At 43.6% G+C, this 12,724-nt stretch overlaps 1 protein-coding gene across 1 annotated transcript; it reads left to right on the plus strand.

Annotated features, from left to right (window-relative positions):
• The first annotated feature begins 1,736 nt into the window (after positions 1–1,736).
• Positions 1,737–12,170, plus strand: cabp1a (calcium binding protein 1a). Its single transcript, XM_062380238.1, has 7 exons — positions 1,737–2,623; positions 9,135–9,165; positions 9,338–9,481; positions 9,584–9,693; positions 9,787–9,861; positions 10,067–10,139; positions 10,244–12,170. The coding sequence occupies exons 1-7, from the start codon at positions 1,880–1,882 to the stop codon at positions 10,267–10,269; spliced, it is 1,203 nt and encodes a 400-aa protein (XP_062236222.1). The 5' UTR covers positions 1,737–1,879; the 3' UTR covers positions 10,270–12,170.
• Positions 12,171–12,724: the final 554 nt, after the last annotated feature.

A 12,724-nucleotide genomic window follows, 5' to 3' on the forward strand; every position in this document is an offset into this window, starting at 1 on the left:
GGCCAGTGGAAGGATTCCTGTTCTCAGCTGCATGTCACTAACAATGTGTATAAATGTGTGTTTTTGTCATAAGTCAGGCTTGTGTGTGGGCTGATGAGCAGCAGGGAATTCTATAGGTGTAGCTGATGGAGTCCCATGAGCCCCCACCTGACACAGTGAGAATTAGCTTGACATCATTTAAATCAAATGCAAGTGAACAGCTAAGTCAGACTCATGAAACCCCCTCAGTTATTCCTGCAGTGTAATGCAGCAGACTGGTGTTTCTCATTGTAGTCTACTTGTACAATCACAAAAATAGCCTACATTATAAAAATAGCATTCAGTTTTTCATGCCACATCACTATGGGACCACACAATATGCAATGGTAGGGGCTTGGAGAATTTGAACTGAGTTGAATTGTAAGGGTTCTTTCTCCCCATGCACTAGATCCTATCTACCTATACATTAAGGATCGTTATTATTGGAATTTTGATTATCAATTCAGATTATACAGAGAATCTTCTTTGAGTTGTGTGCTGCATTATTTTACAGCAAGTACGTGTTTTGTTATGTTTGTGATGTTGCTCTGTTTGGTTGTTTATTTGCCAGGGATGAGGGGTCAGATCAGCCGGTCCTGATCAGGTCTCAGAGAAAGGAGGGGCTGAGCAGACTCAAGGTGACACACTCCAGGAGTTCCATTTATCTTCTGTATTTTTGCAGATAGATTGAATTGTGTTGTCAGTTGAAGCCCAGAGTCCTAATTTGGTCTTGTGATCGTAGTGTTGATTGTGGTTTCTCTACTTGTCATTCTGTAAAGCCTGACCTATTCTTACCAGGTCAGGTAGGTTCCAGGCAGGTGAGGATGTGGAGGTAAATGCCAGTTGGTGGTGAAGGGGGGGAGAGGACTTGGCAGCTTGCTAGGAGGCTGCAGATTTGTCTAGTTTTGTTTAGCTTTTCCCTCCAAGTATCATTTGTTTTTTTCTTTCTGTCCTATAACTTAAGTTGATCCTATACCTTTAGTTGAAAACTTGAAAAAGGGGAAAACAGAAGATGCAGATCCTCAGGAAGGAGTAGGTATACTCCTTCCTGAGGATCTGCATCTTCTTGGTACTGAAAACTTTTTCAAGTTTTCGGTACCAAATATCTCTCAATTCATTCAAATGCAGGTGAGTTAGTGAAGCCAGAATCTCATCAGCCTCTAAAATCCATAAGTTTGTGCTGTAGCTTTTGAAACACATGGAGATGTTTCTTTAAATGTTACAGCTAATTGATGCAGATGGGAAGGTGGTCCCTGGTGTTTCTCTTATTTTGTCCACCAGGAGGAAAACAATGACACACAGACACACAGCCTATTCATTTCCATCCCACATCTTGTCAGTGAAAAATATACTGTTACATTAGGCCAGTTTAGAGTTTGAGTGGATTCGAATTCTACAGTTTGCTGACAAACACATGTGCGTTAGCATCAGGGATTGGATATTATTGTAGTATTGATTTCCAGCATTCTTGCAGAATGTGTCCTGAGAGTATATGTATTTGTTTCTGCTTTAGATTACAGCTCATGTTTGAGTTGGGCTCAAGTCCGTCTCCTGCATCGTTTATCTAACGGGTTAATCTCTGTGATGGGAAAGTTGGCCGACCACTGGCAGACTACACCTTACTACCGTCTCCACCCACGTCACAGAGACGAGCATCCACATCAATGAAAAGGTGACGCGCTCTGCAGCTACGTGTGTGCTCCGCTGTGTGTGCGCGCTCCTGCTGCGCTGCTGCCGCACAGCAACCAGGTGGAGAGATGAAGCCCAACTCAGCAGAGAGCGTCACGGGCCGACGATGGAGAGAAGACGGCGAATGATGGAGGATCACCCGAGCGAGACGGAATAGAGCAGACCCGCAGCTATGAGCTCCTCCTTCCCCAAATCTGAATCCACGACCTCCTTGTTGAAATCGTCCGCGGCGGCGACGAGACCTACACACCTCCCTGAGCGCACAGCAGAGAGCCGGAGAAGTCAACACCCGCAGCATCAGCACCAGCATCACCACCGTCCCGCCGCCGTGCTCCGGAGCACTGGCAGCAAAGCCGAGGAGTCCTTCTGGTCGGCCGAGTGCGACGTCAGCGCCCGGAGACCCCTGTGCCACCCCTCCCTCGTCGGCAGCCGGGACAGTAGTGATCACGCCGCCACTCGGGACAAGTGCAAGTCTCATGCCCCGACCCACGGCCAAGTTCCCGACCCGCCGAACAGCGGCGAGGCGGGCCGAGGTGTGAGGGAGCGCTGCAGGTCCTCCAAACCCACACACCGGCACCACCATCGCAGGAAGCACACCAAGGAGGACCGTCCCCTGGCGGCAGGGGCACCCGAGCCCGAGCATGCCCGTCGCTGCCCCACTCATAGCAGCCCGGTCCCCAGGGTGCCCTCGCTGTCGGACAGCAACGACGACAGGGCGCCTCTCTGTGAGCCGAGGGACCGTCGGGGAGCCGGTTCGGCCAACAGTGCAGGAGGTCAGGTCCCCAGTCCCTCCCCGTCCTCGTGCTCCCTGGTCCCGCTGTCCAGCAGTTCATCCCGTCGCTCCCGGAGGTCCAGTGCTGCTTCTTCTGCATCCGATGTCCATTTACGCACGATCCTCAATTCTCTCTTTGGCCAGGTAACGGATATAGAAACATGCATGTACACGTGCACCACTAGATGTGGTCCGGATCAAGTCATCCTACACAGGTTCCGTTCATTTAAAGAGTTTTAAGTGCAGCTCCTCGGAGTTGTGTGGCCCCTGACAAGCTGTGCTAGTGACACCCAAAACCCGAAATCTAATTCATGCAAGAGCCTCTATTCTATGGGTTTAATGAGACGGGTTACCACGGAGAAAATAAGGTTTTGTTAACCGACGTGAATGGACGACAGCAGTGTCTTCAGTAAGGCATCAGATCCAGGATTCCCCTGTAGAAGCCCCCTGCTAAAAATATAATGCTTTGCTACTGTCATTTCCACTGGCTCCAATGACGTTTCCAATCAATACAAGCCATTGTGCTTTGTGATGCAGTCTGCAAAAAACTGTCCTCACTGTATAGATTGATTATATAGACAGGGAAAAAGCGTCCTCTATACACATTCATTTCTTATATAATTTTTAAATACAGCGCTACCTCCTACAGACCTCCGCCAGTCCGCCGTTCCCTCTTGAAGTGGATGTGATGGGGGCATTTTAACATGCTCAATATCAGAGAGGTGCAGATGTTTGATGTGCTAATGTTTATTTTGTGAAAAAACAGACAGAGGTATATTCATTTCCTGCATCATCATCACTGCAGTAACTGATGTGTTGTGTTGGGAGGAAATCACTTTGATGCTCCCGTTGGTGATGGAGGGATCTATTTTGAGCCTGCCGTCTATTTATACATAGAAAATAGGTTCCACTTAATATGCTTGGGTTGGTATCAGTGATATGGATTTGCATAATTTTTGCTCGCAGACCTCAGGTCTGCAACCAATTTCAGTTTTACACAAATCCTCACAAAGCTCCACCATGTCGCATCGTGTGTGGCGTTTTGATTTTAGGCTGATCCTTAATGAGGAGGTTATTCACAGATTTGAGAATTAGGAATCTCTCTGCTATAGGCTCCGCATGGGAACACTTGGAGCATCTTTTGTGGCTCCGGGAAGAAAATCCTCAAGCACTTGTATGAATGCTTCCTCTACAAATATCCCATGAGTCAGTGTGCGAGCAGCTCTGTGAAAACATTAGTGTGACCTGTAAAAGGTCTTTGATGAGACAGCTAGATGGTGAGGAGGTCAATGATGGGCAGGAATGTAATGCCGGGTTTTAGAGATATATACACACTCTGCTCTGCCTTTGGCATTTTGTCTAAACAATGCATTCAGAGTAAACAGGATTTTCACTGCTCTGGCTTCAAGTTGTGGTTTCACTTGCCAAATGTAAACAGATGGTGATCGACTGACTACCTTGAATCAAATTTAGATTTCTGCATATGAACAAACACACACACAGAAATCACACGATTAAACAAACGTCAGTAGCTGCATTGCTGCCTCTCCCAGTCTTCATGGAGGTGCAGCGAGGCTGCTATAGGTCCGGCTGACCTTGTCTTTGACTGCAGAGGGCACTGGATGATGTGTGTGGCGCGGGGGAGTGAGGCGAGAATACAAAGGCATTTGCAGACAATTTGAGAACCACACAGGGATTCAAAATGCAATCTCCATCCAATCATCCGTTATCTTTGCACTTATCCTTTGAGGGTTGCAGGCGGCGGGCCAATCCCAGCTGACATTGGGCAAGATGCACCGTGAACAGGTTGCCAGCTTATCACATGTACAGCCAACATACAGAGACAAACTACCATTCACACTCACCCCTGCAGGGTTTTCATCTCGCGTGTCTTTTAAAAGAACCCAATCGAGCTAGGTTTCAAATCAAGAACCTCCTTGCTGTGACGCAGCAGTGCATGGCAGCCAAATGCAACCTCAAGGTTGCAAATATTTAAACGAGTCTGTTACGTGAGAGTGCAGGTGAGGAGCTGGAAATAGGTCGTTCCAGAGTACTCTTGTAAACCTGCCTGCTACAGCAAATACCTGGTAGTATGTGTGTATGTGTGTTACACTTGGGTAAAAGGTTACTGGTGCAGTTGTGTGTATATATCCCGGTTGGAAAGATGACAGCGGCTGTGGCTGAGGGGTAGAGCGGTAGTTGGCGGTTCGATCCAAGTCTTTCCCATCTGCATGCCGAACTGATCTAGAAAAGCGCCATTTACCATTTATCACATCGCTCTTGTTTATCCTGATGTGTGGTGTCTTTGTGTGATGCCGTGTTGAATTGTCTGTGTTGTTCACATATCGGCTACAAACAGTTTGGTCAGCGTGACAGTTTGGTGAAATATCCCACAGACGCTCAACTTCTTTTCCTTTAATAGGCATACTTCATGCTTCACTTCCCTCTCTCATTGACTTTCTCACTCTCACTCTCACTTCGTCTCCCCCTCTCTCTCTCTTTGAGTGTCACTGGCCACACTTTGCTTATACTTCCAGACAGACAGCGAGGTGCAGCGAAGTTCACAGTTGTTTTTGTCTATCAGCTGCAGGTTAGCACCCCAGGCTTCATGGGTCTTGCTGAAACCAGAGTTTTTACTCCTCTCAGAGCCCAAACTGCAAACTTGACGGAGAAAAAGTCCTCATGGTCCTTTGTAGTGTCTCTTTTCTCTCTTGGTATGGGAAACTGCTTAGACTGGCCCCTGAGAACGGTAAGACTGTTTTCACTGTGATATGCTAATGTCACACCCTGTCTCTCTCACTTTGTTTGTTGGATTTTGTGACAGGTTCAAAACTGAAACTGGCAACAAAACTTGTCAGTGGTGTATCGTTTTTGGACGTTTTGTCCAAGTTTTGCAAACTTGTGTGCAGCTGTTTTCATTCTCTGCTCAAGCTTGACTGGATGTTGCAGAGGTTCAGTCATCATACCGCCCACATTGCTATAGAGGATTTTGAGGTTTTTTTGTCTGTGTGTGTGTTTTTAATGATATCCACACACAGAGCATTTACAAAAATGGTTAAAATCTGCATTCGTTTGCGTTGTGTTATGTTTGTTTAAGTAATGTTTTTTCTTACATGTTACTTTATAATGACTTGACACTTGTCCTGCTAATTCGCTGCTTGCAAATGGCTTCCGTTGTATTTAGTTGACCTTGTCTTAGATTAATGGCTTCAGATCTTTGTTGTGCAGCAGGCACTGTTTTTTCAACATGTGTCTTGATGTCTTCACAGAATCTATTTTTTTTTTCTTCTGTGACAATACCCTGACACATGTAGCCAGCTCCAGGGTACTTATGAGCTTGCATTTATATGTATAAGTATGTTTACTGTTCCAGTGACAGTGTATAGGTGTGAGTTGCCAGTTTCGCACGTCACACGTAAACAGTTGTGAACAATGAGCGGAAAGTTGGCAATGTACCGGTTTATTGATGTGTCTAAATTTCTGCCTGGTTTTTGTATTCCAAACATTTGCTTCATATGCAGTTACACAACACTCACACACTTTCCTGGATACCTGGTCTATCCCTAACCCTAACCATAACCTAGGAGGTTAAGTGTCCTCATAAGGAAGACAATTCCCCTTCATGTGACTGTGTAAACCTCACAACATGAATAATATCTGGACAACACACACACACATTACAGAGAGAAACTAGTTGACTGTCACATGTCCTCCGCTCTCAGACGGCAGCTTTATTCCATTCTGCTCTGAAGCCTCTACATATTTCTAACTCTGTCTCCCCCTCTGGAAAGATGCTCCAGGACGCTGAGAGGAGACTCAGAGGGGTGCTGCCTTGTGAGGAGATGGGCCATGCAGGGTATCTCCGGCCTTATCAGGAGTCCATTGTTTCCATGACACAAAACTGCGTTCTCGTGAGCAACATACTGGGACAAACCTGTGTCTTCCTGAGTAATGGCGTGGCCAATTGCAGGCAGACTGTACGTAAGTCTGGACAAACCATCCTTTTTATATCTACTTCTTGTTTGGGTTGTTGCGGACCTTTTGCTATCACTGCAGTGCCCGTTCTTAAAAAGTCCTTGTCATTAGTAAGTCCTCCTCAATCATTTCTACAATATACTGTCACTTTTTATTGTTTGTGTGTTGGACGTTGTGTGCAGAGCTTTTTATAAACAATCTATGATGCAGAGTGAAGTTCATTCTACCTGGTTTATCTGCAGATTTTACAGCAATTGTTAGAAAAAAAACAGGTGTGTGGTTTCACACATCGTTTAACTGATGCACTTAAATGGTGTTAGTTTTTCATATATTGCATGTCTAACTTTTAAATTCATATATTTCAATGGTCTGTTAAGCAATCGACACAATTTTCAGACCGTTGTTCACATCTTTTCAAAAAAAGTTCAGCTAGATACAAAGCAAACAACAAAACAAACTTCATGCTTTTACTTTAAAGACAAATTGCCAATTTCTATGAAAATTGCGATTTTGACCCATAAATTTGAAATAGTTGTCAACCACTGCTGTAGTTTATCAAAGGATGAAGAGGAGGACGTGTTGAGGTCGGTCCACATACTGACTGTTAGCATTGCCCCGCCCCTACTGACTGCCACAGAACGCTGGTCGCCTGTTTATTCAATTTATTAATATTAAAGAATCACAGGTCCAAATTGCACCAAATTTGGCACTGAACCTCCCTGGGCCATTACCAATACACATGCCTAGTGTGATGTCGATAAGAAGAATGGTTTGCAAGATGGGCAGTCCAAACACAGACTTTTGTGTTTATTAGTAGGTCAATCATTTCTCACGACTTCCACTCTTGCTGCTTGTGACTGGCATCCTTCCATCCACCAGTGTAGGGAACACACAGGTTTGGAAAATAACAGAGCATCAAAGTTCACAAGTGACTGCATATGTGTTTAGGACCTTGTGAACAGATGCAGTGCACATGAATGCAACAGCCTTAATTGATCAGTGGTTTCCAACATTCCTCAGCTTAAACAGGTCAAACTGGGGCAGTGATGCTGATTCAGCAATGCTTTGCTCCACTGCCCACCTTTCACAGATATAACTATATCTTTAATTGTATGGTGAGTGCATAAAATATTTAAGAAATACAATAGGTTGGGAAATATTTTTTTTCCCAAGATTTACATGAAAGGCTTGATAACACTCACATGCCTGTAGTAGCTAAGCTTTGTTAGAGACCAGCTGTTTCCGCCTGTTTTACCATGTTAATGTTAAGCTCACCTGCTGCTGGCTGTACTGTAGCTGAGTGGTATCAGTGGATTATCATATTGGCCAAAGTGAAGAGTAAAGTAGTGGAGGTTTTTGAATAGATATTTCAGTGGTCTGGATCTTGTCAGTGTAAATTTTGGTGGATAATGAACTGGCAGTGATGAATGAAGGGCTGATGGTGTTGCACACACATGCATGCTGTACTGGCTGGTTATTCTGGATCTTCAGGTGCCTGCTCCTGTGGTTTCTATCTCAGAGGTTCCGGTCAGACAGTTCTTTCAGGCTGACGTCAGCACCTCACTGTTGTGTTTAGACGTGTCACTGCTCCTGCTGTTAACCCCTGAGGGCTCTGGGATATGTCTGCCTCTTTCTCTGCCCTTTAAAGGTTGTGTTCATCTTAAGCAAGCACTGAAAAAATAGAAACGGCCACATTCTTCTGTAAACTGTGAGGGTTATGGTTCCCAGTCATGCTTGTTAGGAATTGGCCGATTTATACTGGGAGGTTATGTCATCAAGATGTGAGATAGTTCCAGTTAACATCTTTTATCGTTTAGCGCAGAGATCTTCAACAGGGGGTCCGCGACCCCTAGGGGGTCCGCGGAGGTACTGCAGGTCGCGAAATGTTTGGTTGATTAGAATTTTTTTAATATTCTTTATAATTTTTGATTTATTTTCTAAACAATTTTTTTTACGCAAATTTGAATGTGTTTAAATACACATTAACATGCATCGACTACTGTGAGGCTGATATGACCCTCTGCCTAACAACCTGCATCCGTCCAAGGTTAGATAAGTTGTGTGCTACCCATCAGGGTCCGACATCTCACTAGTGTGGGAGTATGTGTGGCATCCACAGGTGGCTTGAGGATCCACTGTCTCTTCTACATACATAGTTTAAAATAAAAACATGAATCTGTGAATTAATTGAATAGCTCAGTGTTGTATGCAAGATGTATGTTTATAAATGGCAGGGACATGGCCATCCTGTAGCTTGCACATGTTTAAATAAAAAAACATGAATATATGAACCTGTGTAATATTTGAATAGCTTAGTGTTGAATGCACAATAACGGGGTACCTATGTTTATCTATGGCAATAGGCCCAGTTTAATATAAAACTCGATTTTATGCAATATATATAGAAAGGGGTCCCTGCTCCATCTCTCCACCAGTTTGGGGGCCTTGGCCTGAAAAACGTTGAGAGACCCATGGTTTAGCGTCCTCACGTTAAGTTGACAAAACAACTGAGGACTGTTATGGAGAAGGCTGCTGATTCAGGTTTGGGGATCACTCGAGTCACAGCGTTGTCAGGGGTATGTTTACATGATACTTATATATAAACTGTATGAGTGTGTTTTTTATGATGTGACTGCCTTCGTTTTGTGCTGACAAATGATCAAATGTAATTTCTTTACAGGACAGAGAGCTGCGGCCAGAGGAAATGGATGGTAGGTTTCCCCATTACTCGAGTTGAGCACTCAGACAAAATGTATCGTAAAATCATTGCTTGACAGGTTTGTCAAAGCTTTTAGAACAAAACCAGAGGGGAGACTAGTTTTAGGTATTTACTTATTAGTTGACAGTTAATGCTCTGGTACATTTTCTGTCATCTCTAAACAGAGTTGCGCGACGCTTTCAAAGAGTTCGACAAGGACAAAGATGGTTTCATCAGCTGCAAAGACCTGGGAAACTGTATGAGAACCATGGGATACATGCCCACTGAAATGGAGCTGATTGAGCTGAGCCAACAGATCAACATGAACTGTAAGGACCCACCTATTTCGTGCATCTACGTGTCCTGCATACAACTGTATCCTGTGTGTGTATTGTGGTCTGAAATTCTGTGCCCAAATCTTTTTTGTCAAGTGGGAGGTCATGTTGATTTTGAGGATTTCGTAGAGTTGATGGGTCCAAAGCTCCTCGCTGAAACGGCTGACATGATTGGAATAAAGGAGCTGAAAGATGCATTCAGAGAGGTAAGAGGTCTACTTCCCATAGCTCTGGTCATGTTGATATTTAGTCATTTGCATCGTCATCATCAGTGTTGTTCCTCTGCTTTTTGTTCTCAGTTTGACACTAATGGAGATGGTGCCATAAGCACATCCGAGCTCCGAGATGCAATGAGAAAGCTGTTGGGTCAACAGGTAAGATCATAATGTCAACATTTCTAATACCTCTTTAAATTAAGCAGGCATATGCTAAAATGTAGAATGGAAGGTAGAACGATCCATTCCCATTCCAAACAAAAGCAAGATGTAAGTGGTTGTAGTAGGTTTTCTGACCAGTGAAAAATGGACTTTACATGAGTGTGGGGCTCCACTCTGCTTACTATTACAATTTTTTTTCCAGGTGGGTCTAAAGGAAGTAGAAGATATCCTGCGGGATGTTGACTTAAATGGAGACGGGCTTGTTGACTTTGAAGGTAAAACAGCGTCTGCAAACTACTTATTTATTCAAGGTATCCTAGGAAGTAAGGTTCGACTGCTGCATTCTGTCATCCCCTCCCCCCCCTCTCTCTCTCCACAGAGTTTGTACGAATGATGTCTCGCTGAGTTCACAAAAAGATCGGACCTGAATGTGAAGCTGTGTCTTTGTCTGTACTTGACCGAGTACGACAGAGGACCATGCTGAGATCTTCTGAGCCGCCCCAATATAGATCAAACTGGAATCAAAACTCCTTGAATGTAACGGAGAAAAGCGTCACCTCTCACTTTCAATCAATAAGTGTTCTTCCTGAAAAGTCTCTGGTTCGTGTGAGGCGAAATTTGCCGTAGCCTAGCTGATGATTGTTCAACTTAGGTTTTTGCACTTTAATTCTCACTAAATAACTTCCTGTGTGTATAGAACTCTGGTGTCTCGTCTCCTCTTCTACGTGGATAATATAAGTGTTTTGCATAACGTCGCCTAATGTGCATATCACAGTCAGGATTAGAGAATGTATGCCTATAGAAAAGATTGAGAAGACGTTACATTTCATTTTCACACAGTAAGAGGTTATAAGTGGAATGTCCTTTGTGTGACACTGGTGCTCCACCAAGGAACCAACGTGGTAATATCACACCTGTATTGTAGCCGTGTGACCATCTGTGATTTCTCACTGTGCCAGTCCAGTAAACCGAAGCATCAACTGTCTGACAGCTACATGCAATGAAGCAGCAGATCTCTGAAATTGATGAGCAGCAGAACTTAGAAATACAGTTCCTACACAGTATCTCATTCTGCATGGTCTAGATCAGGGACAGTGGACATTTTTTTTAAAGGAGACATATGGGGCTTTTCATCAGTTTTTCTTTCCTCTAGTGTGTTTTAAAGAGCCAAAACTCTCCTCCACAGAAAACATTGCTCCTGAAGCTCCTCGTCACAACCTGGCCGATACCTCCGGGCTATCATAATGTCACATGATATCACAATGCCGACATTTGCATAATTTGAGCCTAGTGGCCACTCTAGCACACCCTCTAGTAAAACCAGTTAAAACGAGAGCAGAGGTCAATATTTCCTACAGGAGCGGCCAATAATGCAGGAATAATTGCATGATATGTCTCCTTTAACTAGATGCATAGCTCTCTTTCAAAAGCCAGAAAACCAAAGTGCTCAGTAACACTAGCCTGCTGTGGTTTGCAGCATCCAATGCAGTGTAAATGGAGCCTCTCCACACTGTCTGACAGCGCTCACAGGTTTGAATTCCTGTTCTGTAACCTTGCTTTGGGAACAAGTAATGTCAGTTTTCAAAGAATCACCACGACCCTGTCTGTGAACACACCGCAGGAAAGACATTTTGTCTGTATATGCAGTGGATGTGATAATGTTGTACCCGTACTGTATGTCAGTGTCAATATGAATCTAGTTGTGGAAATGTTTCACACATCCGTGTTGTCGAAAAGCAATTTTTATGCATGCCAAAGAGAGAAATTTATTAAATTTAGTATGCACATTACATTTTTTTGTCTAAGGAAGTAAATACAACAATTTCGCCAAGTTGACTGTATAAAAAAATAAAAGGTGTCTAAATTTGAGCAACCTTTTCCCGTGGTGAAATTATCAAAGAAAATACATGAGCAATATGGTAGAAAGTGGTTTTGCGACTGTTATTTAGAAATCCAATGAAAATATACTATGCTTACTCTAATACATTGACAACAGTTTTTTTTGTTATGAACCTTTACTTTCAAAAGAATCTTCTCTGTTTCTATTTTTTAATCAGGAGAGACTTCGATTCAATGGTTTAACAGTAATTTGTTGACCCAAGCACAGAGAAGGTTATGTGAATGTTATAAGTCTTCATGTTTTAGATCCCTATGTGATGTCATCAGGATTAGAAGGGGGTGGAGCAGAATGTAGTAAAGGATTCCACCCAGGGGTCTAGACACTGGTTTGACAGTTTGACAGTTTGACAGTAGCCGCATGATTGGCTGGAAGAGACTGTGGCAGAATCTGATTGGTTGTTTAGAAATGCCCACAATCAGCTGATCAGTAAGAAAAGATGAATGAGAGAATTGAGATTGGTTGAATGGGGTAAGGTCTTCGTGACAGAACCTGTCATTATCAGTATATTGTTACGTCACTATGCTGTCACAGCACGTCATGAGTTCAAACCTCATCATATCTTTTATTCATACAAGTCTCTGAGACTTAGGGTTGGGTTTGTTGTCTTGTGTGACCTAATAATATGACTTAGGTGTAGGTAGTGACAAAGTATTCTTCAATTACATAACAAAGTCACGTTCCTCTGCTTTATTAGGGCAACTGTGACAACATGAATTAACAAGCCACTGCAGTAAATGTATTTCCCTGTTAAGCTTCGACTATTTGGTAACAGCATTGTAGGTTTTTTCATCTGTATTTGGCTTAGTCTTGACACAACTTTGATAAATTACACATTATTTAAAAGCATTTTGTTTCTTAATGATCTCTATGTGAGAGGCGGTGGACTAGTGGCAGAAACTTGGACTATGGGCAGAAAAGGTCTCTGGTTCGTCTCTGGTTCGACTCCACGGAGAAACAACA

This window comes from Platichthys flesus, chromosome 3, assembly GCF_949316205.1.
Source record: "Platichthys flesus chromosome 3, fPlaFle2.1, whole genome shotgun sequence".
In the NCBI taxonomy this organism is placed as follows: Eukaryota; Metazoa; Chordata; class Actinopteri; order Pleuronectiformes; family Pleuronectidae; genus Platichthys; species Platichthys flesus.

Coding starts and splice junctions, on each gene's coding strand:
- cabp1a (XM_062380238.1), top strand. CDS start 1,880: ATGAGCTCCTCCTTCCCCAAATCTGAATCCACGACCTCCTTGTTGAAA. Junction 2,624..9,134: donor TCAATTCTCTCTTTGGCCAG/GTAACGGATATA, acceptor ATTTCTTTACAG/GACAGAGAGCTGCGGCCAGA. Junction 10,140..10,243: donor CGGGCTTGTTGACTTTGAAG/GTAAAACAGCGT, acceptor CTCTCTCCACAG/AGTTTGTACGAATGATGTCT.